The sequence below is a fragment of the Dendropsophus ebraccatus genome, chromosome 1 (genome assembly GCF_027789765.1).
Source record: "Dendropsophus ebraccatus isolate aDenEbr1 chromosome 1, aDenEbr1.pat, whole genome shotgun sequence".
Taxonomy (NCBI): Eukaryota; Metazoa; Chordata; class Amphibia; order Anura; family Hylidae; genus Dendropsophus; species Dendropsophus ebraccatus.
Genome location: NC_091454.1, coordinates 147381840 through 147408938, shown reverse-complemented (window position 1 = coordinate 147408938; position 27099 = coordinate 147381840). Strand labels below are relative to the sequence as shown.

Sequence of the window (27099 nt, the reverse complement as noted above, 5' to 3'; positions counted from 1 at the left end):
AAGAACGTAGGCGTGCCTCTCGGTGACGTCGCCATAATAATGCAGGCTAATCACGCCCAGAGGGGCGTGATTGCCGCTCTGGAACGCCCAGGGGACCGTGACTACTTGCCGCAGCTCACCGCCCAACGTGACTACTTGGGGGCAATTTACATACAGGGTGCCAAGTTTGTAAAGTAAGTTTTCGGGCTGTACATTACAGGGACGGGGGTGTAAAAGCATGTTTGGGAAGTGTGCTGGGTGCTGCTACAGCACATTCCCATAGCTTTACAGGCGATTTTTTAAGTGATTGGTTCCCTTTAAAGGGGTTTTCTGGGTTAAAATGATTGATGGGTTATCCTCAGGATTCACTATTAATTGCTGAATGCAGGATACCAACACACGGCACCCCAGCTGCTCAGGTGTTCTACCACTACAGCCAAGTCTATACAGTGAATGGGGCTGGAGGCAATCGACTTAATTCACTGCCTACTAGCTATTCCTTTTTAAAAAGTTGGGTGCTGACAAGCTCAGATATCCCAATCGGCCTACCTTTTACAAGCATATATTAGTCGGAATATAGGTGCCAATTAAAACTAAACTTTATTTATATAATATTTCAATAAAAAATATGAAAACCTCATATTGTGCTCGTGTAAATGAGGCCGCCACCTCGATATAATGTAATTTCAATGACCAATAAAAAGATATAGTAGTGTCTGTCAAAATTATATGAGGAAGAGCTGGCTAAAGTTAGCCCTGGCTCATGTTTATAATAATGGCCTTGTTTGGCACAGCAGTTTTAAGGGCGATCCCGCACTTAAAGAGGATGTACCATAAGCATGGGTAACTGCTTATTCACTACTAATATACACACGTCCGTGAGCAGCTATGATACTTGCTACCAGGTGAAGATTAGTCAGCCTGGGGTGAGAGTATTGGTTATACATAAGAGCCTAGCCAAGGACCCTGTGATATGCAAGATCTAGATATATACGCACCACAAATGTGTTTAAACCATGGGGTGTGGAGGGGGGGGGGGTCATCTATCAAGATACTGTGTGTAAATGGCCTAGTCAGAATACATCAGATAAGTACCCACTTAGCCAGCAGACACACATAGGAGCTAGTGTGTAGATGATGACAGGGTATGGTGTATCCGCTGCCGCGTGTCCGCCTCAGTCAGAGATGCTGGATCATGTAATGATTACAGAGGTGTAACTCTCCTGACCCCTAAAGCAAAGCATTGTCATTTACCATTCTGGTGTCTTTTGATGTGGCAAAGATGTCTTTAGTTCCCCTTAAAGGGGTATTCCGGGAAAAATTTGCGGGGGGTCTCAGTATCAGACCCTGCTGGCTCTGTTATAAACAGAGCCCCGGATCGGCATGCGACCTGCAACTCTATTCATTCCTATGGAGGGATGGAAAGAACCAAGTACTCAGCGCTTTCCAACGCTTCATAGGAATGAATAGAGCTGCAGGTGGTGTGCCGACCTGGGGCTCTATTCATAACAGAGCCGGCGGGGTCCGATACAAAGATCGCCGGAGGGGGGGCAGGGTTTCGGACCCCCCACAATCTCCTACTTTTTCCTTATCCTGTGGATAGGGGAAAAGTTAATTTTCGCTATAACAATCGATTATTAGTGATAACGATTGAACATCAGCAATTTCTGATGTTATTACATTCACTGACTGCTGTTATAAACCACCATTTTTGCTGTTGGTAATCGTTCCTCAGGACAAGCCGCACAGTATGTTTTATTTGCGAACAACTTATTAAACAAACAGATTTGTGAATGATTGGCGAACTACCAACAATAATTGTTCAACATGATGAAAGCCGATTAACGATTTTTCGTTCGTTGTTTGATCGTTGGGTGTTATTACACGGGCAGATAATCATTCATTTCCGGTCATTATAGTGATATTTTAAACGATAATCGCTCCGTATAATAGGGCCTTTAGGCATCAGGTACCACTGCCACCTCTGCCACTGTGACAAGTAGGCAACCCGAATCCCTAAAACCCCATGCCATCTTGCTGGCTGCCCAAATAAGAGTGGGAGGACCCTGGATAAACACTGTGGGGGAGATTTATCAAACATGGTGTAAAGTGAAACTGGCTCAGTTACCCCTAGCAACCAATCAGATTCCAACTTTCATTCCTCACAGACTCTTTGGAAAATGAAAGGTGGAATCTGATTGGTTGCTAGGGGCAACTGAGCCAATTTCACTTTACACCATGTTTGATAAATCTCCCCTGTCTCTATTGGTCCTGGGATGTCGGTATTTCTCATTGGCATTTTTTTTTTTCAGAACAGACTATAGGAAATAGCAAATAAAATGAACAAAAATTATTACAATGTAAAAAATAACAAGGGAGATTTATTGTGCTGTGTTATGATAAAATTCTTTTTGTTGCCCATAGCAACCAATCCAAGCCTAAAAAGTATCTGTCACAAAGTACGCTGGACCCATTTGCCCCTGGAAGTTCAAGTAACCATGGAGACGACCATGCCAGGTCAGTACTGCACGCCACCCACACTGGAACAGAATGTGGGTCGCACACAGTACCAACCCAGTGTGCTAATCTCTATGGATAAAGACTAACAGCGGCAAATGGACGGCATGCCCATCAGGTCCAAAGTACTTCAAGACTCTCCAGATTGAATTTTACCAGAGCAATGTGAGAGATGAAAGTTATTTTTTTAGATTGCGCCCCCGATCCTCAGGAGATGAGACCCAGCGGGTGGGCATTGTTATGTCCCTTCTCCAGGGTCCTCCTCAGGAGTGGGCCTTTTCCCTACCTTCTCACTCGCCTGAGTTGCTGACTACTGACCATTTTTTCGCTGCGCTGGGGTTATTATATGACGATCCTGACAGTGCCTCTAACACAGAACGTCAGTTAACAAGCCTGAGACAGGGCCGTCGTCCAGTGGAAGAGTACTGCTCTGAGTTCAGACAGTGGAGTGGTCTTTCCACATGGAACGACTCTGCGCTCCGGTACCAGTTTCGTGTGGGTCTTTGCGACCGCTTGAAGGATATGTTGGTAGCGTACCCCACTCCTGAATCACTGGAGGATAGTATGACCTTGGCCATCCGGGTTGACTGCAGACTGAGGGACCGACAGAAGGAAAAGAGTACCCCCGATCATTCCAGGTCCTCGAGCTCCCCACCTTCCCATCCCATTTTTTCATCACCCGTAGAACCTATGCAGGTAGACGTCACTGATGCTAAGGTCAGGCGAGCTCATCGGATGCAAAACCATCTGTGTTTCTACTGTGGAAAGACCGGTCATCAACTTCGACAATGCCCTTCCAGACCAAGATCCTCGTGGGAAAACTCCAGCGCCTGAGAGATTATCGAGGGGATCTCTCAGGCGCACAGGTACCCTTTAAAAATAAGTTGTTATTACCTATCTGCTTGTCCGTGGGAAATAAAACTATAAATGGATATGCCCAGATAGATTCCGGATCTTCTGCTAATTTTATTAACTCCACATTCTTTTCCAGTCTAGAGGTATGTCCCATTCTGCTTCAGCGTCCTGTAAATGTCACAGGAGCTGATTCTGCGCCGTTTGTGCAAGGTGAAGTACGTTATATCACCCCCTGTCTAGAAGTCAAGGTGGGCTCAATTCATGTTGAAAAACTTGATTTTCTTCTCATGCACAATTTGTCATCTGACGTGATATTGGGATTGCCTTGGTTGGAGACACACAACCCTGTGTTTGATTGGTCCAGCAGAGAACTTGTAAGATGGGGTTCAGCATGTGGGTCTCACTGTGTTACTGTTTCTTTGGCGGAATGTTCTCCAGATAAGGAGGAGATTCCAGAATTTTTGTGTGATTTTGCCGATATCTTTGATGAAAGGGCTGTGGAGGGTCTCCCGCCTCACCGACCATATGATTGTTCTATTGATTTAATTCCCGGTGTTAAATACCCTCGAGGGCGAATTTTTAACCTGTCCTGTCCTGAGAGAGAGGCCATGCGGGAATATATTAAGGACAGCTTACGTAAAGGTCACATACGGCCCTCCTCTTCCCCTATGGGGGCCGGATTCTTTTTTGTTGGTAAAAAGGATGGCGGTCTGCGGCCCTGTATTGATTACAGGGAACTAAACAAAATCACTGTAAAAGATCAGCATCCATTGCCATTGATACCAAATCTTTTTAATCAGATAAGTGGAGCTAAGTGGTTTTCTAAAATTGACCTCCGGGGAGCATATAATTTAATTCGTATCAAGCAAGGAGACGAATGGAAAACCGCATTTAATACCCCAGAGGGCCACTTTGAGTACCTGGTCATGCCCTTTGGGCTGTGTAATGCTCCAGCAGTATTCCAGAGGTTTGTGAATGATGTTTTTCGTGAATATCTAGGACGTTTTTTGGTCGTATATCTGGATGATATTTTAATCTTTTCCCCTGATTGGGATTCGCATGTTAGACACGTACGTACAGTGATGGAGCTTTTGAGACAACACAGTCTATGCGCCAAATTATCTAAGTGTCATTTTTGTATCCAAGAGATTTCCTTTTTAGGTTACAATATTACCCCCAACTCTTTTAGTATGGACCCTATTAAAGTAGCGGCCATCGAAAAATGGCAAAGACCCAACAATCTCAAGGCTCTTCAAAGGTTCCTGGGCTTTGCCAACTACTACAGGAAATTCATTAAGGGGTTCTCTCTCATTGCTAAACCCCTCACTGACCTGACTAGAAAGGGGGCGGATCTAGTACATTGGTCTCCCGAAGCCATGGGAGCATTTGACACTCTTAGACTGTGTTTTTCGAAAGCTCCAGTACTGGTTCACCCAGATTTTGAGCGTCCAATTGTGGTAGAGGTGGACACATCCGAGGTGGGGGTTGGAGCAGTATTGTCTCAAGGGTCGAGTACCCTGACCAATCTTCGACCTGTTGCGTTCTTCTCGGAAAAATTTTCTTCAGCGGAGCGCAACTATGATATTGGCAATAGAGAGCTATTGGCCATCAAGATGGCCTTTGATGAGTGGCGGCATTTTTTAGAAGGCGCTAAACATAAGGTTACTGTACTGACTGACCACAAAAACTTGGTCTACCTCGATACAGCTAAGCGTCTCTCTCCACGTCAGGCTAGATGGGCTCTATTTTTTACTAGGTTTTATTTTAAGATCACTTACCGACCTGGTTCTCGTAATGTCAGGGCTGACGCTCTCTCCCGCAGCTTTAGCCCGGAAGATATCCCCGAGAATCAGGTCGATACGATCCTAAAACCCGGTGTGGTGGTGTCAGTGTTACAACCAGATCTGGTGACCCTTATCGCAGAGGCCCAAGATGTGGCCCCACCTAACACGCCCGAGTCTCTCCTGTTTGTGCCGCCGAACCTTCGCCTCCGTGTGTTGGAGGAAACTCATAGCTCTGTTTTGGCGGGTCATCCAGGTATCGCGGGCACTAAATATTTGCTCTCCCGCCACTTCTGGTGGCCATCCTGGGCCCGAGATGTCAAGGCATCTGTTGAGGCCTGCGAAATCTGTGCTCGGTCCAAGGTTCCTCGTAGGCCACCGGAGGGACTTCTTCATCCCCTGCCGGCCCCTACGAGACCTTGGACGCACTTGTCTATGGATTTTATCACTGATTTACCTGTATCTAAGGGGAAGACGGTCATTTGGGTGGTGGTGGATCGTTTTTCCAAGATGTGCCATCTTATTCCGCTGCGCAAACTCCCCAATGCTCGCCTACTAGCTACCTTGTTCATTAACCATATCCTACGATTGCATGGGGTTCCGGAAGACATTGTCTCAGATAGAGGTGTCAAAATTGGTTGCTGGTTTCTGGAGAGAATTTTGTGGTAAACTAGGTATCTCATTGTCCTTCTCTTCTGCGTTCCATCCCCAGATCAATGGGCAAACAGAACAACAGAGTCAACCAGTCATTAGAACAGTTCTTAAGGTGTTTTGTATCTGATACACAGGACAAGTGGCGCGACTTCATTTCTCTCACCGAATTTGCGATCAATAATCACGAACAACGTTCCATTAAGATGTCGCTGTTCTTCTGCAATTATGGCTTTAACCCCAGATACTCCTCGGTTCACTCCGCCGACTCTCTAAATCCTTCAGCTGAAGCCATATTCTCTAAACTGTGCACAGTTTGGGCCCAAGCTCATCAGAACTTGGTCAAAGCCCAAAACTCCTACAAAAAATTTTCTAACAATAGACGCATATCTGGCCACCATTATACAGTAGGTGATAAGGTCTGGCTAGCTACTAAGAATCTTAAATTGAGGGTACAGTCAGGGAAGCTGGCCCCTAAATACATTGGGCCATACACTATTACTAAGGTTATAAATCCCGTAACGTTCAGACTCATACTTCCTACGGCATTGAAAATTCATTCTGTATTCCATAAAGCATTGTTGAAAAAATATATTCCACCTGTCTCTCCATCACCTCCTCCTGCTCCGATCGTCATTCAGGGGGAATTGGAATATGAGGTGGAGAGAATTCTGGACTCCCGCTGGGTTCAAGGGTCATTACAGTATTTGGTCCACTGGAGGGGTTACGGACCAGAAGAGCGTACCTGGGTGGCAACCAGGGACATGCATGCCCCTCATCTAGTCAGACGATACCATACTCGGAACCCGACTAAACCTGGTCCATGTAATAAGGGTCCTAAGGCCCCTCCTGAAGGGGGGGGTAATGTCAGCAACTCACCTGACCGCGCTCCAGCGATGTCTGCCCCGGCTGGAGCACAGCGCCGTCGCTCCGCCTCCGCCGGCCGGGGCCGAGTGACGTCACGGAGACCCGACGGCGTCCCTAGCGACCGGAGACGCCGTGGGGTCACGTGACTGGCTGTCGGCCGGCCGAGACACAGCTGAGTGGCATTGCGCTCAGGGTGAGTGGCTTTCAGTTCAGCCACTCTGCATGCAGCGATGCAGCTGCTGTGTTTTGCTCATTAGGAGTCCGGACCAATTAGCTCTGGTCCAGGACCCTCCCTCTGGTATATAGTTCAGAGCCAGCCAGCAGTACATCGCTGGCTATTAGATCAGTTCATAGATCAGTTCTAGTCCCAGCTCACCCTGTCCTTTTCCTGTTATCCCCGTCCTGATTCCTTTTGCTTGACTACTCGTGTTTTGACCTTTGCCTGGACTTAGACTATTCCTTGTTTTCCTGATTCTGTACCTTGTTGCTAGTGTGGTTTGACCCGGATCGTTCATTACTCTCTATTGTGTTTATCTGTCTGTATTGTTCTGTGTGTTCACTTACGCAGCGTAGGGAACGTCTTCGTGGTTGTCCGCGACCGCCTAGGGTCGATTGAGGCAAGCAGGCAGGTGACAGTGGGTGGGTTCAGACCTAGGGCTCACTGTCTTGTCGTGTCCGTATCACCTGATTCCTGACAGTATGTATGAGGAGATGTATGTACAGCTTCAGGAGATGTGATGTATGTATGAGATGTATGTACAGCTTCAGGAGATGTGATGTATGAGGAGATGTATGTACAGCTTCAGGAGATGTGATGTATGTATGAGGAGATGTATGTACAGCTTCAGGAGATGTGATGTATGTATGAGGAGATGTATGTACAGCTTCAGGAGATGTGATGTATGAGGAGATGTATGTACAGCTTCAGGAGATGTGATGTATGTATGAGGAGATGTATGTACAGCTTCAGGAGATGTGATGTATGAGGAGATGTATGTACAGCTTCAGGAGATGTGATGTATGTATGAGGAGATGTATGTACAGCTTCAGGAGATGTGATGTATGAGGAGATGTATGTACAGCTTCAGGAGATGTGATGTATGTATGTATGAGGAGATGTATGTACAGCTTCAGGAGATGTGATGTATATATGAGGAGATGTTTGTACAGCTTCAGGAGATGTGATGTATGTATGAGGAGATGTATGTACAGCTTCAGGAGATGTGATGTATGAGGAGATGTATGTACAGCTTCAGGAGATGTAATGTATGAGGAGATGTATGTACAGCTTCAGGAGATGTGATGTATGAGGAGATGTATGTACAGCTTCAGGAGATGTAATGTATGTATGACAAAGTAACTGAACTTCATCTGAGTAACTAATAACTTTATGAGACGCATGCTTGTCTGTATAGGAGCTCTATGACGTCACAAGTGTCAGAGTACATGACTGAGCACACGCATTCACCACAATGTGACCATATCACATCTCAATGACGACACAGCCGTCTCCATTATAGCCACGCCCTTTCATACGGGCATGTAGGCGTGGCCTGGAGGTCGGAACGCAAAACAACAACAGAAAGGCGGAAGCGCAGGACCAAAGCGAGGCTGACATCCATAGCAACTCGCGAGTGAGCGAGAACGCGCGTCGCAGCTCGTCCAATCGAACGTTACAGCGCGCGTGACGTGCACTGGAGGCGTGGTCTGGGAAGGTTCTGGAGCGCAGAGGGGGCGGGGCGAGGTCAGTAACCGAGCGGAGTTGTCGAGGAGCGGAGGAGAGTGCGGCAGTTGGGCACTCAGCACCGGGTAACATCAGGGCCGGATGCGGTTTATGTGCGTTATCAGGAGAGCACAGAAGACGCGCAACTATCGACCAGAAACTCGCAGAACTAGCCCAATACCCGAGCGCTGGACGGCTAAAAGGAAAGCGGAAGGAGTTCGGGCCCATACGCAGAGAAGCAGCTACAGAGAGCAGGACACGGCGCGGGGAGAATGATAGACCCGCAGGACAGGTGCGGAGGCCGGTGGAGGGCTGAGGGACTGCTGGGGCCGGGCTGGGGGACTGCTGGGGCCGGGGGACGGCTGGGTCAGGTCCCCATAGACGAGCCCTCCGGGGAGCTGCACAGAGCCAGCATTAGTGCTGGGCCCCCTGTATGCGCGCTCCCCCTGTATGCGGCCACATAAACAAGTGTCATCCGCGCAATGTTATCCTGAGGACGAGCAGCGCCCATAGGGGACGGGGCTGGATGCTGGCAGCAGTACAGCAGCGCAATCTGATAGCCTGGCGGCGGTTGTGCTCTCCGGGGTGTGTTGTGTACAGCAGAATTCACTGTCACCACGTACATAGCTGGGAGGCGGCAGGGTAACTTTACATGTACAGATCATTGGCTGTCATATGACCCAGCAGACATGGCACCCGGCTACATTACCTTCCATGGCATCATTGCTGGGGGCCATCCAGGGGGGTGAGTGGTACTGCTCTGTATACTAGGTGTGTGTGCATATATACATAGTGATTGTACAGGAAGCCTTCCATGGCATCATTGCTGGGGGCCATCCAGGGGGGTGAGTGGTACTGCTCTGTATACTAGGTGTGTGTGCATATATACATAGTGATTGTACACAAAGCCTTCCTCTGACACTACCTGGTCACGTCTAGTGGCTCGGTGGCATATCACTCCTCAGTGGGATGGCAGCTATCACCTGCAGTGGTTATATGGCAGGTCTCTGGCCACTGCCTGGTCGCTGATGAGTCTATAATAGCCATCAGGCTGAGCCTTACTCTATGTGTACACTTGTATTGTGCTTTAATGTAGTAAAGGCCACCATAGATGACTGATCCTCAGATGAGTGATTACGGGATAGGGGATAAGTAACTGATGGGCAGGGTCCAGCTGCTAAGATACCATTTCTGAGAATAACCCATTGCAGCGAAATCCTCTGTGATGCTGGGCACAGTTATGTCCTGTGGCTCTGCGTTCTCGCAGCGGATTCTTATTCTGCTGTGAGAATGTAGCCACTGCCACTTATTTTATCCAGCTGCCGGGCTTTATACAAGCTTATACATTACCTGCCTGCGCCCCCTTTTGTTTCTCTGGCTCCCTGGTCACTGACGTCCCGCTCAGCCAATGAGTGGCTGCATAGGCTGGATAATGCACTGCTTGGCTGAGGGGGACGTCAGTGACCGGGGAACAGGCAGGTAAAGTATAAGCTTGTTTAAAGCCCGCCAGACAATTAGTTAATTGGCTACATTCTTGCAGTGAAATGAAAATCCACTGTAAGAATGCTGAGCCATAGGCTATAATAGTACCTAGCATTGCAAAGGTTTCCCTGCAAACCTCGCAACATGAAATCCACTGCAATGCTGTATGTGTAAATGTAGCCTAAAGGTAGCTTACACATACTGACCGCATCATAGATTGCTATTATACTATCACAACAGATCTGTGGCCACATGGTGGAGGAAAACTTGCAATTTCTCCCAGGCATAGTTTAACAGTTTTTCAGAAAATCCCACTGCTAGGGAGAAGTATACGTCCTTCCTTTATAGTTCTTATTCCCTTTTAAAGGAGTATTCTGCTCAAACGTAACTTCGGATATGTTGCTGCCCATGGTGAGACTAACAATTCATCCCATACTTGTTATCTATTCAGTCTTCTTCCCCAGTTGTCCGCTGTTGCTTTTTTTTGCTGAAGACGAAAAAAATCTGTGTGAGCCTCTCACTCTGTCTCCCCCCTCCATTCTGAGACAACTGATGTAAACAAGTCCCTGGTAGGCTTTAGGCCAGTTCACACAGAGTAAAACTGGTGTAATTCTTTGTGACTGAATCCTGCCAGCCTCCATGTCATACTGGAAGTCTAATGGGAGGCTCGCGTCCCTTCTCTCTCCGCACGGAAGAATGGACATGTCAGTTTTTCAGAGCGGAGAGAGGAGGCATGCGAGCGTCCCATAGACTGCCAGTATGACATGGAGGCTGGCGGCATTCAGAATTCTGCCAGTTTTGCTCTGTGTGAACTTGGCCTTTGGGTGGGTTCATACTGAGGAATTCTCGCGGATAATATCCACGGAATTCCACTGTCTGTCCGTGTGCCTTTCTGCCGGCTCTATAGACACCATTCTATGGGCCGGCGTATTCCGCTATCTGCCAAAAGAACTGACATGTCACTTCTTTTGGCTGATAGCGAAATACGCCGGCCCATAGAATGGTGTCTATGGAGCCGTCGGAAAGGCGCGGCTGTGCCTTTCAGTATGAACCCACCCTTTATCTGCAACTTTGTAGCTTCTTTGTGATACTGGGAGGGTTATTCTGAGGTCAGGTTGCTAATGAACTCACTGTGATTGATCCTCCCAGCATTACAAATAAGCCACAAAGTTGCAGATAAAGCCAGTCTGTCTGATAAGGGAGGGGGGAGGAGGGGAAGGCAGAGAGACAGGCTCACGGGGCTTAGATTTTTGTATATTTAGCTTAGAACTGGGGTAAGGAGACTAAATAGATTATAACAAGTATGGAATGAGTTGTTACTCTCACCATGTGCAGCAACATATTAGACAGTATGTTTGAGTGGAATACCCCTTTAAATCCACTTCTGGTGTTTAAAAAAAAAAAAATGGAATGAACAAGCTGCAGTGTTTTTGCATAAAAATACTGGTCCAGGTTAATAAATCTGTGTCAAAATATTAATTTGCCGGTAGCCGCCAATCACATCTCAGCTGTCGTATGCTAGCAGGTTCTGGTAAAATGAAAGCTGAGCTGTGATTAGCCGCTAGGGGCTAGTTAGTTTCTGTTTCGTACAGACTGATAAATCTGGACCAGCGTGTGTGACCACCATAACGGTAAGGAGCTACCACTAGTGTGAACAGTTCATGTAGCACTTGCAGTGGTTACAAGTATCTGGTTGCCAAATGCAGCAATCACTGACATGTTGATGTTGTTGTTTTTTTTAACCTTTAGGCTTTTATGGGTAGATAGGGGGGCATTCTATGTGCCAGTGTTGCAAACTACTCTTTACACAGGATGTGCGTACAACACGTTGATTGTTGGTACCCTATGTTCACACCAGTAATACATGTAAGTGGTCCATTACTTGTAGTTATACCAAGGGCTTTGGCATTGCCCAGCAGTGCTGATAAATTCAGAATCTCAGTATTAGGGTTTCTTAAAGCCCTATTTCACGGGTCGTTTAGAGGAGCAAACGAGCGCTCTCGGCTCTCATGGATGATGTCGGCTAATTGTGCACTCTATTCCACAGGACGATTATCGTCCGTAGCGGCCAATGTCGGCCGAATATGGCCGATAACACAGGTCAACAAAAAAAAAAAAAAAATTTACTGGTGTCCAAAATATTTTAATGATTTTGGGGTGCTGATTCTGAATATGCTATCAGTTTTGCCAGATTGGCTCAAGTTTTTTTTCATGTCTTGTTCATTTTTGAAGATTACTTTCTAAAACTAGTTAAAATAAACTAAAATCAACATTTACTTTGTAAAATTTATTGTATTCATGACAATAGCAATAAAGTTAATGCGCGTGTAGCAAATTACGTCTTTTTTTTTTTTTTTACACATTTCACGAAAATTCTCAAAAACTTGAGCCAATCTGGCAAAACTGATGACATATTCAGAATCAGCACCCCAAAGTTACCCTAAATTCGTTGAAATATCTTTGGCCCCAAAAATGCTGTTGACCTGTGTAATCGTTCCGTGGAATAGGGCCTTAACTAGGTGGACAGTAATCTCTTTTTCTTATCTCTAAGAGTGATTTAGTCTAAGGACAGATTAAATAGAATGGGTCACCAGTCTCTGTTATCAGGGTTCCCCTGTAGCAGTGTTTCCCTACCCGTGGCACTCTTTGTTTTCAGGGCTTGATGGAAGTTGTAGTTTTGTACCTGCTAGAAAGCCATAGATTGGGAAGCACTGCCCTGGGTATCTATTAAAGGGGATATCCAGGATTAGGAGAAAAAAAACAGCACTATACCTGTTCCAGGTTGTGTGTGTGTGTAGTATTACAGTTTCACTCTATTCACTTTAATTGAGCTGAGCTGCAAAACCCCACCCAAACCGAGGATGTAAGTATTGCTGTTTCTGGAAGAAAGTGGCCATGTTTTCTTTAGCCTGGACAACCCCTTTAAAGGTACCATGCATTTGGAGGTACAGGAGAAGGACCTGTATGGGCACATCCACAATTATGACAACATTACTGTAGAGGCAGCCAAATATACTTCTATATTGGTATGAAGAGTATGGTTACAATAATTCTTCCGGGAGAAGTCTGCTATAATGCTTATCTATTAGCTAATATAGATAGGGGTGCCGCACATTACCCCTGCAAAAATGCACTGTAGTGTTACTTGCTCATAGAAGGAAGATCCCTCCTGTATGCCCTTTATATGTTATAATACAGTGTATGGGCAGGTTGGAACAATTCATAATAATACACAAGGGCAGACCTCTTAAAGTTGGTCTCTAAAAGACCTCCTAAAAGGTCACTATTAGAAGGTTACAGACTCTCTTTCCATTGGACAGTGGCTAATTCCTTGTGTGGATTAGAAGTTAAATAAGCAGCTCTTATGTAGCCTACTGAAGGGATTGTCAGGTGGCTTGATGTCCTTTATCCCTGTGACCTCATGACAGAATAGGTATGAGGGGGCACCCTGGATGGAATATTTAGCTTGTGAACTTGAAACGCCATGTTCCGATATCACTTTCTTGTTGGTATGCAGTCTCTGGATACACTGACCTGTATATTGTTTCAGACACAGATCCTCCAGTAGCTCCTGTATGTTTCTTTTATTAGCTGGATTGCATTGTAATGCTGTTCTTTTTATTTCTTTAGGTTTGTGTAATGAAACCTTTATTTACCAAACATTTATCAAAAGTGCCCAAAAAGGTCCTATCTGAGTATACGTTAGTGGAGACATATATAGTACTGTTCAAAAGTGTAAAAGAATCACATATATATATATTATATAATTTGGTCCCTGGCTTGATAGCTCCTCCATATACTCATCCGGGATGATGGCTTTTCTGCAGTGCAGAGGTGTTCTGGTGCTGTTCAAATCCCACTGGTGGCCATGTGACCTCTTCTCTGGCTGTCCTGAGTCCATAAGCCAGTGTTTTTCATGCAGCTTTATAAGAGCAATCTTATAGAGATGCATTGAAGAAACTGTTTCCTGGTCTTCAAAAGCCCGGGGGAATGAAGGGGGTCAGAGGAGATGTGACATAAGCCCCTATTACATAAGCCCCTAGAGGAGCAAACGATTGCTGTTCATGTCGGCTGATCGTTGTCTTCTGTAACACAAGACTATTATCTGACGAATACAGCCAATAATCGTTTCATGTAATAGGGCCTATACGCATTAGCAGGATATGACCAGCTTCGGAGCACCGGAATATTGCAACCTTGCTGTAGAGTGATTATCTCGGGTTAAGTATACAGGCAAACAAATAAAAAAAAAATAAAAAAGTGGACTGCTCTTTTACCAGTTTATTTCATCAATTATTTGTCTTCAGGCAGTATCAGTTGTTTTGCTATTTTTAGGTGTCCTTGTACATGATTTTTAAGGGAGGCAGGGAGGTTGCACAGATCTTCTGTAAATGTCTCCGTTCAAATCCTACTCTTTATGTAATCTGAGATAGACTCTATGATGTTGAGATCAGGGCTCTCTGTAGGAAATTTCATCGCTTTCAAAGGGAAGTAACACCTGGTTTATGTTCCCATAGTGCAAGGGACGCTAATAATAAAGGTAGTTTTCTTACCTTTATTCTCAGCATGGTTTTCTTTAAGTCTTTCACTTTACTACCATGTCAGTAAGGCAGTTTGGTGCACTGGGTGTAAGTCTGCAGCCATCGGTGCACCGATCTGCCCTGGCTGCCCCTCCTCTCTGCAGAACGCCAAGTGAATATACATGAAGAGGCAGCAGGCGGACAGGGTGGATCAGTGCTCTGAGGTCTGAAGTCCTGCCTCTAGTGCGTGAACTGTCTAGTTTCCATATTAATAAAACAGAAGAGCGTGTGATGAAGGTAAGAAAACCACCTTCATTCTCAGCATCCCTGATGCTACGGAAACATTACAGCAGGTTAGATTCTTTTATTCTTCCTTTATTTTTGGGACCTCTGTACTGCTGCAGAAGAAATAATTTGTGCATATACATGCATATATACATATATGTGTGTATATAATGTGTGTGTATGTCAGGAATAACTTTTAGTATGTGACCAACCTAACTAAAGTATGCAACCCTCACATGTAGTGTTAAGGAAACTTCATGAAAGTATCCAGGTTCGGAAACTTCTCGGAACCCCCAGCATTTACTCCCCACGTCTAGAAAAATTAGATGCTGAGGGCAGCATCAGGCCTGAGTGAGGGGCTGCTCCAACGGCGCTCTGGATGTGCCGGAGCAGGTGTTACTGGCCAACGCGCTGTGGGTGTCTAGCAAACCAGTGCAAGCCACAGTGGTATCCGTTCCCCAGCACAGCAAGAGCCCAGATAAGTCCAATATGTCCTCTTTATCTAGTGTCTGTCAGGCAAACAGAGTAGGTAGATGCAAGAGAGCGATGATAGAGGTATGTTGCCTCATTGTTTATCCAACTCGCATAAAGAGGTAATCTGGTTATTTAGGGGGCGTTCACACATACAGGATCCGCAGAAGATTTAATGGACTGGATTTGGAGCTGCAGATTTGCTTTAAATCTGCAACTTTAAATCTGCTCCAGATCCTGTACATGTGAACACACCCTTAAACATTTTGCTGTAGTGCTGGTGCTACATAGAAAAAAAAATAATCATCCTTTTTTTTTTCTTTTTTTTTTTTTTTACCTAACCATGCTCCTCCACAGTCCTTGTGCCTGGTCTTGACATTGACAGTTCCCCAGCCAATCGCTGACTGAAGCAGGACGGCAGTGTGGCCAGTAATTGGCTGAGCACATTGTCACTGCCGAGACAAGTCCATTTGGGAAGTAGGGAGGGATCCTACAGCGGGGGACCCCAAGACACCATAGGTGGTACTGTAGTTATCTAAGAATAGGATGTTTATTATGTTCTCTGTAGCCCAAAAATGATCTCAAAAACTTTGCCTTACACATCAATGTGAACACCAACCACCTTGAAGTTGGTCAGAAAGTTCAAAGTAAATGCACAAAAAAAACAGTAGGAAAACCCTTAGTAAATGTGTTGGTGCATTTGTAAAAGCAAAGGACATCTGACATGAACACTTGATTTATCCGTGGTAAAAATTCAGAACACTATAAAAGGAAAAAAAAAATCTACAAAAAGTGACTTCCTATTCAGTTAATCTAGGCCATTGTGTGAAATTATTTGTTTTTTTCTTTTGCAGTAGTATTTTACCTTTGAGTAGCAATCCCCAGCTTCAGTGCTGCAGGCACCTCATTCCCGGGCCTCTGTGGTGCTCCTGATGCCCCTCACCCACTGTCGAAGATCCCCGGTGGGCGAGGGGACAGCAGGGATCCTGCACTCCCAGCTGTGATTCATAAGGTAAGAATCAGTCTCAGAAATTCTGCCATAATACTTTTCTTAAAAAAAAAAAAAAAAATTTAATCTTACAAAGATTGTCTGGGCTGGCCCTTCTTCACTCCCCCGGGGCCGAGCTGAAAAGGGGGAGATGAGAAAACCCCTTACGGAGTCAAGAGGCCCACATATGTGTTATATGGTCAGCAGGGTCAGCCAGCTTTATTCTTGTTTGGCTAGAGCACAGTGAATCTACATATGGCAGCTTTTATGCTGTTGATAGTTTTTTGTAATTTTAGACACATATATATATATACTTACCCTTTGATGTTTAATGTTCATTTTTTGGTACCTTTTTACATGACTTGATGCAGCTACCTACCTTGTAGCTGAGTTTTTTCCTCTGGCATGATTGTATTGGGACTCCCAGACGTCTGCAAATTCTCAAAATAGTACACAGTGTTCTGTTACAGTGTTCTTACATCATCTTATTGTGACCTGCTAAAGCCTTGTCTTATTATGTGTTTAGAGCTCCCTCTGTCAAGTGTCTGAATAACTATTCAGCAGAATTCATGGTTAGCATGTACATAGCTGTTTGTGTAATTTATTATTATTATTTTTTTTTTTAATAAGGGTAAGGCCCTTTTTTACACATCAATAAAAGTACGGATCTACTTCATTTCTCCTCTGCTTAGCTAGAAAAAGCAGTCTACCCAGTTATAATGAAGTCTATGGGAATTCTGGCAGTTCTGTATACTGGAAGTCCCACAGACTTCCCTTATAATTTTGTAAGCTATTTATTACAGTAGAGCAGGGATGAAGGGGCACAGTAAGCGCTGCTGATCGCTTCTGCCTCTTCATTCTAGTGATCGCTGATCTGTCAGAAGCTTGTTACAATGATAGGTAAACTTTAAAGCGACTCTGTACCCACAATCTGACACCCCGATAGCTGTCCTAAAAACAACTTTTAAATTGGCAGCCCCGTACCCTACGGGAGTGGCTTAGATTTTGTATGCATTAGGCTAGCACAACCTCTCTGTCCCTCCTCATCATTAGGAAGATTCCAGGCAGATTGCCTCCTATTCATCAGCTGTGTCAGCCCAGCACATGGGCTGGATTGTTAAGATACCTGTGCAAATGTTCAGCATGAAGAAAATGTTCCAGTGGCATTCCTAATGATGAAGACGGTGGGGAGGAGGGACGGACGGGTGTTGCAAAGTTGTGTATGGGTGGTGTAGGGCACGGGGCTGCCAGTTTAAAAGTTATTTTTTAGCACAATAACTGCATCACCTGCCGAACAGACCCCAGGACAGATCTTGGATTAAAAGCAGCTATCTGAAGGTACAAGTGGTTTGGGGGGTCAGATTGTGGGTACAGAGTTGCTTTAATGTATATAAAAAAAAATTCACATTACAGAATTGTGTAATATCAGTAGCCAACCTAAAGTCCATATAATAGTTTTGAAGACTTCTAGTTTGTCTTACTTTTTTGTCTATTGTTTGTAGGACGAGAAGCTTACGGTTTCTCAGGATCTCCCGGGGAATGATGGGAAGCCCCACCTCGTCCATTTCCAATATAAGGTGACTGAGGGGAAACATTCCTCATGGAAGGCCATGCTGTCAAATCAGAGCCTCTTCGTGGAAATACCCGAGGGCATCTTAGCTGATGGGAGCAAAGAGGGGTATGCAACAGGTTTTCAGAATATTATCTAAAGTAATAAAGATATAGTACTAAAGCGCATTAGAGCATGATCTATCATTAAGGCTGCGTTCACACGTAACGGATCCGCAGCGGATTTCTCGCTGTGAATTCGCAGCGAGATCCGCTGCGGATCCCTGCCCTGTACACTTATGGGCAGGCAAACATCCCGCTGTGAGTATGTCCGCAGCCTGCCTTGTTAATCCCCCAGCCGCAGGATGGTATACATCACCTGGTCCCCGCTCCGGCTTGCTTCAGGGCTCCCTGTGCCTTCACGTCCCGCTCAGCCAATCGGTGTGCTGATTGGCCGAGTGGGAAGTGTAGGGAGCCCCGAAGCAAGCCGGAGCGGGAAACAGGTGATGTATATGCTCCGGCGGCCAGGGGGCTAACTGGGTGGGCTGCAGACATACAGTGGGATGTGCATCCCGCTGCGAGTTTGTCTGCCCATAAGTGTACAGGGCAGGGATCCGCAGCGGATCTCGCTGCGAATTCACGAGAAATCCGCTGCGGATCTGTTACGTGTGAACGCAATCTAAAGGGGTAGATTTAAGGGGTCATGTAAATACTTGACTGTATAATCAGTATCTCCATTATGATGCTGTTTAAAGTGATACTGTCACTCCCTTTTTGCATTATGACTGCTCTACACAGGTGTAAAGGGTAAATTTTGCAGTTTTCATACCAGATTTTATATCATACGTCATGATGCTTGTTCCAGTAAAAAGTCATCTTTTATCATCTGCCCCCTCTGTGATGTCATCGATATATAGGGCCCAGCCCCTCAGCGCCCATTGGAAGGGCCGGCCTAAAGGTCTAAGCCCTACCCCCACTAGATTGGCCCACACCAATGGCTGCTGAGGGGCGTGGCCTATGTGGTGATGTCACTGAGGGGCGGGTCTAAGTGACATTGGGGGCGGGGCCTAGCACAATCTACAGATGGTAAAAGATCACTTTTTACTGGAACAAGCATCATGACATATGATATAAAATCAGGTATGAAAACTGCACAATTTACCCTTTACACCTGTGTAGAGAAGTCATAATGCAAAAAGGAGTTGACAGTGTCACTTTAAGCTGTTACTAAAACATCTGTTTCTTATATATTTGTTCTGTCATTTCATAGGTTGCTGGCTCTACTTGAGTTTGCAGAAGAAAAGATGAAAATTAGATATGTTTTTATCTGCTTCAGAAAGAGTCGAGAAGATAGAGGTATATGAAAGTAATATTACTTGTCAAATTTTAAGGTGTACCTGTCTAATTTTATTTTTTTTTTTGCCGAAATCAATAGTGCAGTTGATTTTAAGAAACCTTGTAATTGGGTTTATTAGTTGAAAAATGCATTTTTATCATGAGAAAGCAGTTTGAAGCTCTCCCCCCTGTCTTCATGTTTTTTATGGAGAGGGGAGGGGTGGAGGGAGATGAGGCACCAAAACAGGACAACAAAGAGTTAATTTACAGCTACATCATCGGGCTCTCTCCTCTGAAGTCAGCTCTGAACTCTGAATACCGGCTTTCACACAGCTCCTGCTGTGTAATCCTTTGTTCTCTGCTGCCAACTAATCTCCCTTACACAGGACATGTCTGATGCAACAAGTCGATATTTCCTGATAATGAGCAGTGAATGAGAGAGAGGAGAGGGGGGGGGGGGGGCTGGGGAAAGGCTTTTTGAATGCAGATAATGGCATATTTGCCTAATAACCCCAAATACAAAGTTTCTTGAAATTGCCTGTTCTTTTGATTTCTGCAAAAAAAGAAAAAAAAAACAGGAGAGTTCACACAAATTCCTCACTCTGTGGTACAAGACCCCCATCCTTCCTTTTAGAGCTGGGCTATTGGGTGCTGACACTTGCTGGCCTGCCAGCAGACTGTGGGCACTTATAAAGCACCTTTTGGTGGCAGTGCCAACTTATAAAACCTTTTTGGGAAACAGTTAAGGCTACTTTAGAAACACTGACAAATGAAAAAAAACTTGATTAAGGAGTTGGTGATTCTCCTGTGGCTTCCATCCATAAGTTACCATCCATATTTACCACTAGGCATTTGTGGTCCGGTGCCTGGGGCAGCACAAGGGAGCAGGGGGAAGAAAATAACTTATTTTTGGTTTTATTTTTTTTTAGTCTCCCACCTCCCATTCAGACTTTCTAGTAAATCTGGTGTCTTTTCAAGGGGGGTGGAGGGGGTCTGGTTGTATTGGTCAGGTCTGGCGGTGTTACCCAGTCACAATTTATGTTTAGGGTGCCTTCACACCTACCGGATCCACAGCGGATCTCACTTCTGCGGATTTGAAGCGAGAACCGCTGCGGATCCGGTACCATTCACCCCTATGATAGCACATATTTGCAGCGGGATTAACATCCCGCTGTGAATATGTGCTTTAACCCCTCGCTGTCTGCAGCCCCGCCGCCGCATTAGCCCATCCCCGGCCGCATCCTGCAGCCCGCCGCCGAGAGCATAAAGTACCTGCTTGGCGGCGTGGCTGCAGTGAGGCTCCCGACTCCGGTCCCGCTCATTAGCGGCGGGGCTGCGCACAGCAAAGGGTTAAAGCACATGTTCACGGCGGGATGTTAATCCCGCTGTGAATATGTGCTATCATAGGGGTGAATGGTACCGGATCCGCAGCGGTTCTCGCTTCGAATCCGCAGAAGTGAGATCCGCTGTGGATCCGGTAGGTGTGAAGGCACCCTTAAGCAGTTAAAAACCATGAAAAACACAATTCAGACAATGTTTCTACATGTATATATTTATATTAGGGCTGGGCGGCATACCGCAAAAATACCGATACTGTCACTGGCGTCGGTTAACCGACTTCAACTTAGCCAGAGCCCCACGCGCACACACATAAGCGGCCCGGCACGAGCGCTGCACGTTATGTGCAGGGACGCCGGTATCTGTGCGGGAGCAGCAGGGCCCAGGTGACAATGCCGCCCGCCCCGCCGCCGTCTGGTCCAAGCGACCCACCCCCCTATGCGCGCACCTGTCCGCCCTCGCCGAGGCACCGTCCTGCCGCACCGTCCATGCGCCCACCACCCCTCCGGTCCGGCGTCCCTGCTCACTGAGGGGAGTACAGGACAGCCGCTTTCACGTGCTGCTGCTGCTCCTCCAGCTCTGACACGGCCGCGTCCCTGCACACACAGGACAACGTGTGCAGCGCTCGCCGGCCGGGGGGGGGGGGGTGGCGCTCGGACGGGACTGTGCTGGTCCCCCCTCCTGGTCCAGTCCTGTCCGAGCGCCCCCCCACACCCGGCCGGCGAGCGCTGCACACGTTGTCCTGCGTGTGCAGGGACGCGCCCATGTCAGAGCTGAAGGTGGAGGAGCAGCACTTGGGAGCAGCTGACCTGTCATCTCATCCCCTCAGTAACAGTACAGGATAGGAGGAATAATGGGCTGCAGCGGGCCGGATAACTTATAGCTGTGTGTGGTATCCTGCCTGCTGCAGCACATCCATTCCTCCTATGTTACAGTCCTGTACTGTTACTGAGGGGACTACAGTCCTACAGCCCTCCTCCCCCACATACAGTCCTGCAGCCCTGTCCTCCTCCCCCCCCATACAGTCCTACAGCCCTGTCCTCCTCCCCCCCCCCATACAGTCCTACAGCCCTGTCCTCCTCCGCCCCCCTGTACAGTCCTACACCCATGTCCGCCCCCCCCCCCCGTACAGTCATACACCCCTATCCACCCCCTGTATATAGTCATATACCCCTATCCCCCATATAGTCATACACCCCTGTCCACCCCCCCCCCCATATAGTCATACACCCCTATCCCCCCATATAGTCATACACCCCTGTCCGCCCCCCCCCCCTGTAGTCATACACCCCTGTCCGCCACCCCTGTACAGTCATACACCCCTATCTGCCCCTACCCCTATGTGCCCCCCGTATAGTCATACACCCCTATCTGCCCCTACCCCTATGTGCCCCCCTGTATAGTCATACACCCCTATCTGCCCCTACCCCTATGTGCCCCCCTGTATAGTCATACACCCCTATCTGCCCCTACCCCTATGTGCCCCCCTGTATAGTCATACACCCCTATCTGCCCGTACCCCTATGTGCCCCCCTGTATAGTCATACACCCCTATCTGCCCCTACCCCCTATGTGCCCCCGTATAGTCATACACCCCTGTCCCCCCCCCCCCCCCCCCGTATAGTCATACACCCCTGTATAGTAACACACCCCTATCTTGCCCCCCCGGTATAGTCATACACCCCTGTCCGCCGTCCCTGTATAGTCATACACCCCTGTCCGCCCCCCTGTATAGTCATACACCCCTATCCCTATGTACTCCCATGTATAGTTCTGTACCTCCATCCCTATGTACCTCTCTATGTACCTCCTGTATAGTAATACACCCCGATCCACCCCCCACCCCCATATAGTCATACACTTCTATCCCTATGTACCTCCTGTATAGTAATGCACCCCAATCCATCCCCCCCATATAGTCATATACACACCTAGCCACCCCCCATATAGTTATACACATGTATTCCTATATGACCCCCTGTGTATACACATTCTGTAGAGGCTGTATACCTGTATATACACATCCAGGTCTCTGCTGAGACCCCCTAATAATGACAAATAGTAATAATGATAATAGACTAACCATGGGTTGCTGTTCAGTTCTTTTTTTTACTTTTTCTAATCAAAATATCGCCAGTTTGGCATGGCAAGTGGGTGTGGTTTGCTAAAAGGGGCGTGTCATAATTATCGTTGAATTATCGTTACCGCGGCTACATGTGCGATAAACCGCGATATTGATTTAGGCCAATATCGCCCGAGCCTAATATATATATATTTATTTATTTGTAAAGGGGCGCACACACTATATCCCTATATATCTACATTTTAGCTATATAAATAGAGCCAGACTACTGCTTTCAAAGCACAGTGGTGGTCTGTAACCTAGACACTGAGCTGAGCTGTCAACAATGGGAGCAAAAAGTGGCGGGTGTGCAAAATGGATGTGTAAAATACTCAACTTGACCAGCTATAAGTTTATCTTTGTTAGTTGAAATGGCTAAAAGTGTAGCTGTAGCTTGTTAGCTGTGAGCCATGGAATAACATTTAAATGTAATTTTTTCCTTGCTTCAGACAAGCCTTTGGCATCCCATGACCTGGATATGGGTATTGCAAATAATTGACGACGCCTTTATAAATACCCAAAGGATTAGATGGCTTACCTCTGAAAGTAAATCTTGTGTGTAATTTGACAAAAGAAGCATGAGCAGGTTTATCTGGACACATAGGGGTCAAAACATGCTTCTGCACTTCTAGGCAAAACTTAAAGGAGAAGTCCCATGAAAATAAAAAATTGCAGGCAGGGGGTGCGGGAACATGATAAATAAAGTACCCTTACCCATTCGCATGTCCACATAGCACTGCTCTCACCGCTTTCTGGACAGCTGCCAGATGTAATTTCCTGCCGGCTTCCTGGTACGTCATAGTCCCACTGATTGCCCGCACAGCCAGTCAGTGACTGCAGTCACTAATTGCCTGAGCAGACAATTCATCAGCCAGCCAGGTATGTGACGTTACAGCAGGAGGCCAGTGGCTGTCAGAGCAGTAAGATAGCACTGCAGATGCACAGGGATGGGTAAGTACTCCTGGTCACTGGCCTGGCTAGAAGCACTGGAGGACAGTGTGATGATCTGCCCTCACTCTGTAATGTGGCTCCATTGGAGCCGTGTCAGAGGGGAGGGGTTTTGCCACACTGGGGGCAGGTGGGCCCTCCTCCAGTGCTTCAGGCCAGGCCGGTGACTGGAAATAGACCAGAGCTGTGCATGGGAAGCGGGCTCTGATTCTAAGAAAAGTCTAGGACAGCGTTCCTTCAGGGCTGCAGCTACGGTTAAACTGTAGTTAGTAGTAGCAAGTGTCCCAAGTGTTCCCTCACCAGTAGAATATGTAGTATCCATGCCAGAAGCTGCTCATATGCCCGTCCTCTGCCCCGATGCACACGCTAGCCTCCTAGATCAGGCAGCCCAGTGTCTATTGCACCAGGGCGGTATTTGCCCTCCTACCCCTGGTAGCGGCTGGCTTTTTAATGCTTTCTGTGCTTCAAAATGAGTAATTAGGCTCTGACGTGCTGCAGCTACATTTATGTCTCATGACTCCTGCATGGCTGTACTCCACTCATCTCTATAGACTATTCTACAGCATATCTAGCTATATGTGTATGTATATCATAACTTGGTTGGGATATCTCGACGCGTGCTATAATGTATAGCCCAAATATGATGTGAGCCCAGCCTAACCCTAGTGTAGTGAAGTGTGTTCCAGTACTTAAATCTTTATTCTTTATGAAATGTAGCATATAATACGGCATTTTCTGCTAGAAGCGTTTCAGCTACGGCACAGCCTTGATTAGAAACATGCTGTGGTCACGGCTATGCTGTAGCTGAAATGCATGTAGCAAAAAATGCTGCTTTTTAATGTTAGATTTCATGAATAAGAAATTGTATTTTATTTACTGGCTTACTTTACTGTTTGTTTCTAGGTGGTATAGTGACAATTTTCCTGTTATAACGTCGGCATAATTATTGTTGTAGCAGTAAATGGACTTCTTGCTATTACTGGGGGCAGTGTTCCCCCAACTCCAGTCCTCAGGGACCACTAACAGGCCATGTTTTAAGGGTTTCACAGGTCAGGTCATCAGATATGACCGATGTTCTTGATACGGCATAATCACAAATCATGACCTTGAGGTCTGGAGTTAGGGAACACTAGTTTAGTGCACTTGGAGCTATCTGCTACCTCTTTGGTCAGCCTGCCATTCCTTCTATGCCACCTACTTATGCATACCTATGTATGCGTATTGTAGTGATGTCTCTTCCCTCTGTCTGAAGATCTATCGGTCGTGCAGCAAGTGAGCATTCTACCCCCCCCCCCCCCATGCACCAAACTACCTAATTTAATTATCCTTCTTGTGCTAAATAAAATTCAACAGAACAGATTGGGCAACAAATGGTTTGAATCGGCATGGAAGGGACCAAAAGTACAAACCAGCTGTTACTGACATTTTTTAGTGTCCTAGGCCAATCAGTGTATGAGTGAGAAGGCCTCTCTCCCCACTCTATAGGACCGCCTCTGTCGGGAGAGAACGCACTGGGAATGGTCTTTCCGAAATTTGTTCTCCTGACTGTTCTCCAAACTTTTGATGTTTATTGGACATAAAAAGCAACTTTTGATAACTGTGGTACCTCTTTAAGCAAATCTCCATGGGTTACTTGTATTATAATGGGGCACACGTATATCTTTTTACTTATTTGTAACATTTCTGTCCCTTTTTCTTTCCACAGGTCCACTCCTCAAGACATTCAGTTTCCTGGGTTTTGAGATTGTGCGCCCTGGGCACCCCTGTGTTCCTGCACGTCCAGAAGTTCTGTTTATGGTGTACACACTTGACCAGAGCTCATCGGATGAAGAATGATATAAAGAGGACATGTAGTTCTTGTAGCTCAGTTTTTGTTTGAGTTTTTCCTTTTTATTTTCCTTGTGTGTATCCAAGTAGCTGTTTGGAATTTCTCGCATATTTTCCCTGGGCATGGGAGGACAAGCGCGCATGGTCATGCGATGGACTGATATATATTTTTTTTTGCCTTTATTTCAGTTTTATGAATAAGATTTTGTTGTTGACTTTTTCTGCAGTTTTGTTCAAAAGCATCAACTTCAAGCACCTTGCAGTCTGTGATCACAAACATGTACTAAGAATGTAGTTGAAGCTGCATATGAAAAAAATAGTTATCATAAATGCCAGTCTGTTGTGGGTGTGTTCTTTTTTTTTTTTTTTTTTTTTTTTATCAAGAAGGCTGGTAAACATGACAGCTGATCACTCTTTGGCATATTTTGGCAGAATTATCCAAGAGTGTATATTGTTTTACTGGGGAGAGGGGAATAAGCTACTTCCAGACATCTCTGGCAGCACAGTACGCTCTCTGAGGAACAAATGATTAAAGACGAGCGAAGGCCAGTTTCACACGTACCGGAATAGCAGCAGACATCCGCTGTGATTCCCAGTACTGTCAGTTTGAATGGGTTTACATACCTTCAGCAGATTTTTCATTCCGCTGCGAGCATGTAAACCCCATTCCCCTTAACCCGTTGCAGCCAGGTGAATACTTTACCCGTCTGTGCTCCTGCCTGCTTCTGGTGCCCCAGGCTCCCTGGTAACCTGCTCAGCCACTGATTGGCTGAACAGGACCTATGAGAGCCACAGAAGCAGGCCAGAGCGCAGACGGGTAAAGGGGGACAGCATTTAGAATAAAAAAATAAATTATATATAAAATTAATTTTCTCATTTCATTGTTATAGCCGTCTGGCTAGATCCTGATTCTACAGCCTTACAATTGTGCAGTATTTTATCCACTGGTACTAGCCTAATTAGACAGTATGCTGAGCTGTCTGCATGCCACATAAGGGGAAGTTCTAATGAAGAGGACAGCTGGGGGCCAGAAACGGCATCTACTGTGGAGCTGTTCGGGTAAGTATACAGCACTGTTATGTCCTTTTATAGCAACATAAAATAGTCACTTACACTGCACAACCCCTTTAATGCTCTCAGTGCCTTTAACCTCCTAACCACCAATACAACTCATTGCAGCTCAATGCTTATTACTAGAGATGAGCGAATCTACAGTAGGAACGAAGCAAAGCGTTTCATTCCTATTGGGATTCTGCTCATCAGGCTGTGGGCTGCCTTGCTCCCTGCCACTCCTCACTGGGTGCTGGAAAAAGATGGATACAGTCCTGGGAAACTTGGAGAAGATTCCCAGGACTGGATCCATGTTTACTCAGCACCTAGGGAGGAGATGCAGGGAGCGGAGCAGACTCCAAAGACTGCAGCCTGAATAGTGTAATACAGATAGGAACGAAGAGCTTTGCTTTGTTCCTACTGTACATTCACTCATCTCTACTGATTACATATAGAGCAAGTTTAGAAGCTGAGCCTACTCTATATGCGGTATATTAAGCAAAAAGCCAGTTCACCACTAACGTTTCACCAGGCTTTGCACAGATGATTACTTCCAATAGAATGACATGTAGTGCAATATATATGAAGATGAAGTTCATCCAGAATAGATGGAATAAAGCATAGCTTTTATTTTTTCATTAGCTAAAACAGCATATTTATCTATACAACTATGGATTATAGCCAGGGGCGGGCTGTATAAACAACACTGATTACACTCATCAATGAAATAGCATTGCATTGATCAGTAGGAAGCAATGTAATGATCACTCTAAAAAAGGTTTTATAAGGGTGCGTTCACACCTACAGGATCT

General features: G+C 46.1%; 1 protein-coding gene across 1 annotated transcript; it reads left to right on the top strand.

The window, feature by feature from the left end:
• Positions 1–8321: 8321 nt before the first annotated feature.
• OAZ2 (ornithine decarboxylase antizyme 2) lies at positions 8322–25572 on the top strand. Its single transcript, XM_069981674.1, is given in 6 exon segments — positions 8322–8665; positions 15986–16061; positions 16063–16143; positions 17622–17797; positions 18938–19023; positions 25116–25572. Coding segments are annotated over 6 exon segments (570 nt in total). The 5' UTR covers positions 8322–8645; the 3' UTR covers positions 25247–25572.
• The last annotated feature ends 1527 nt before the right edge of the window (positions 25573–27099 follow it).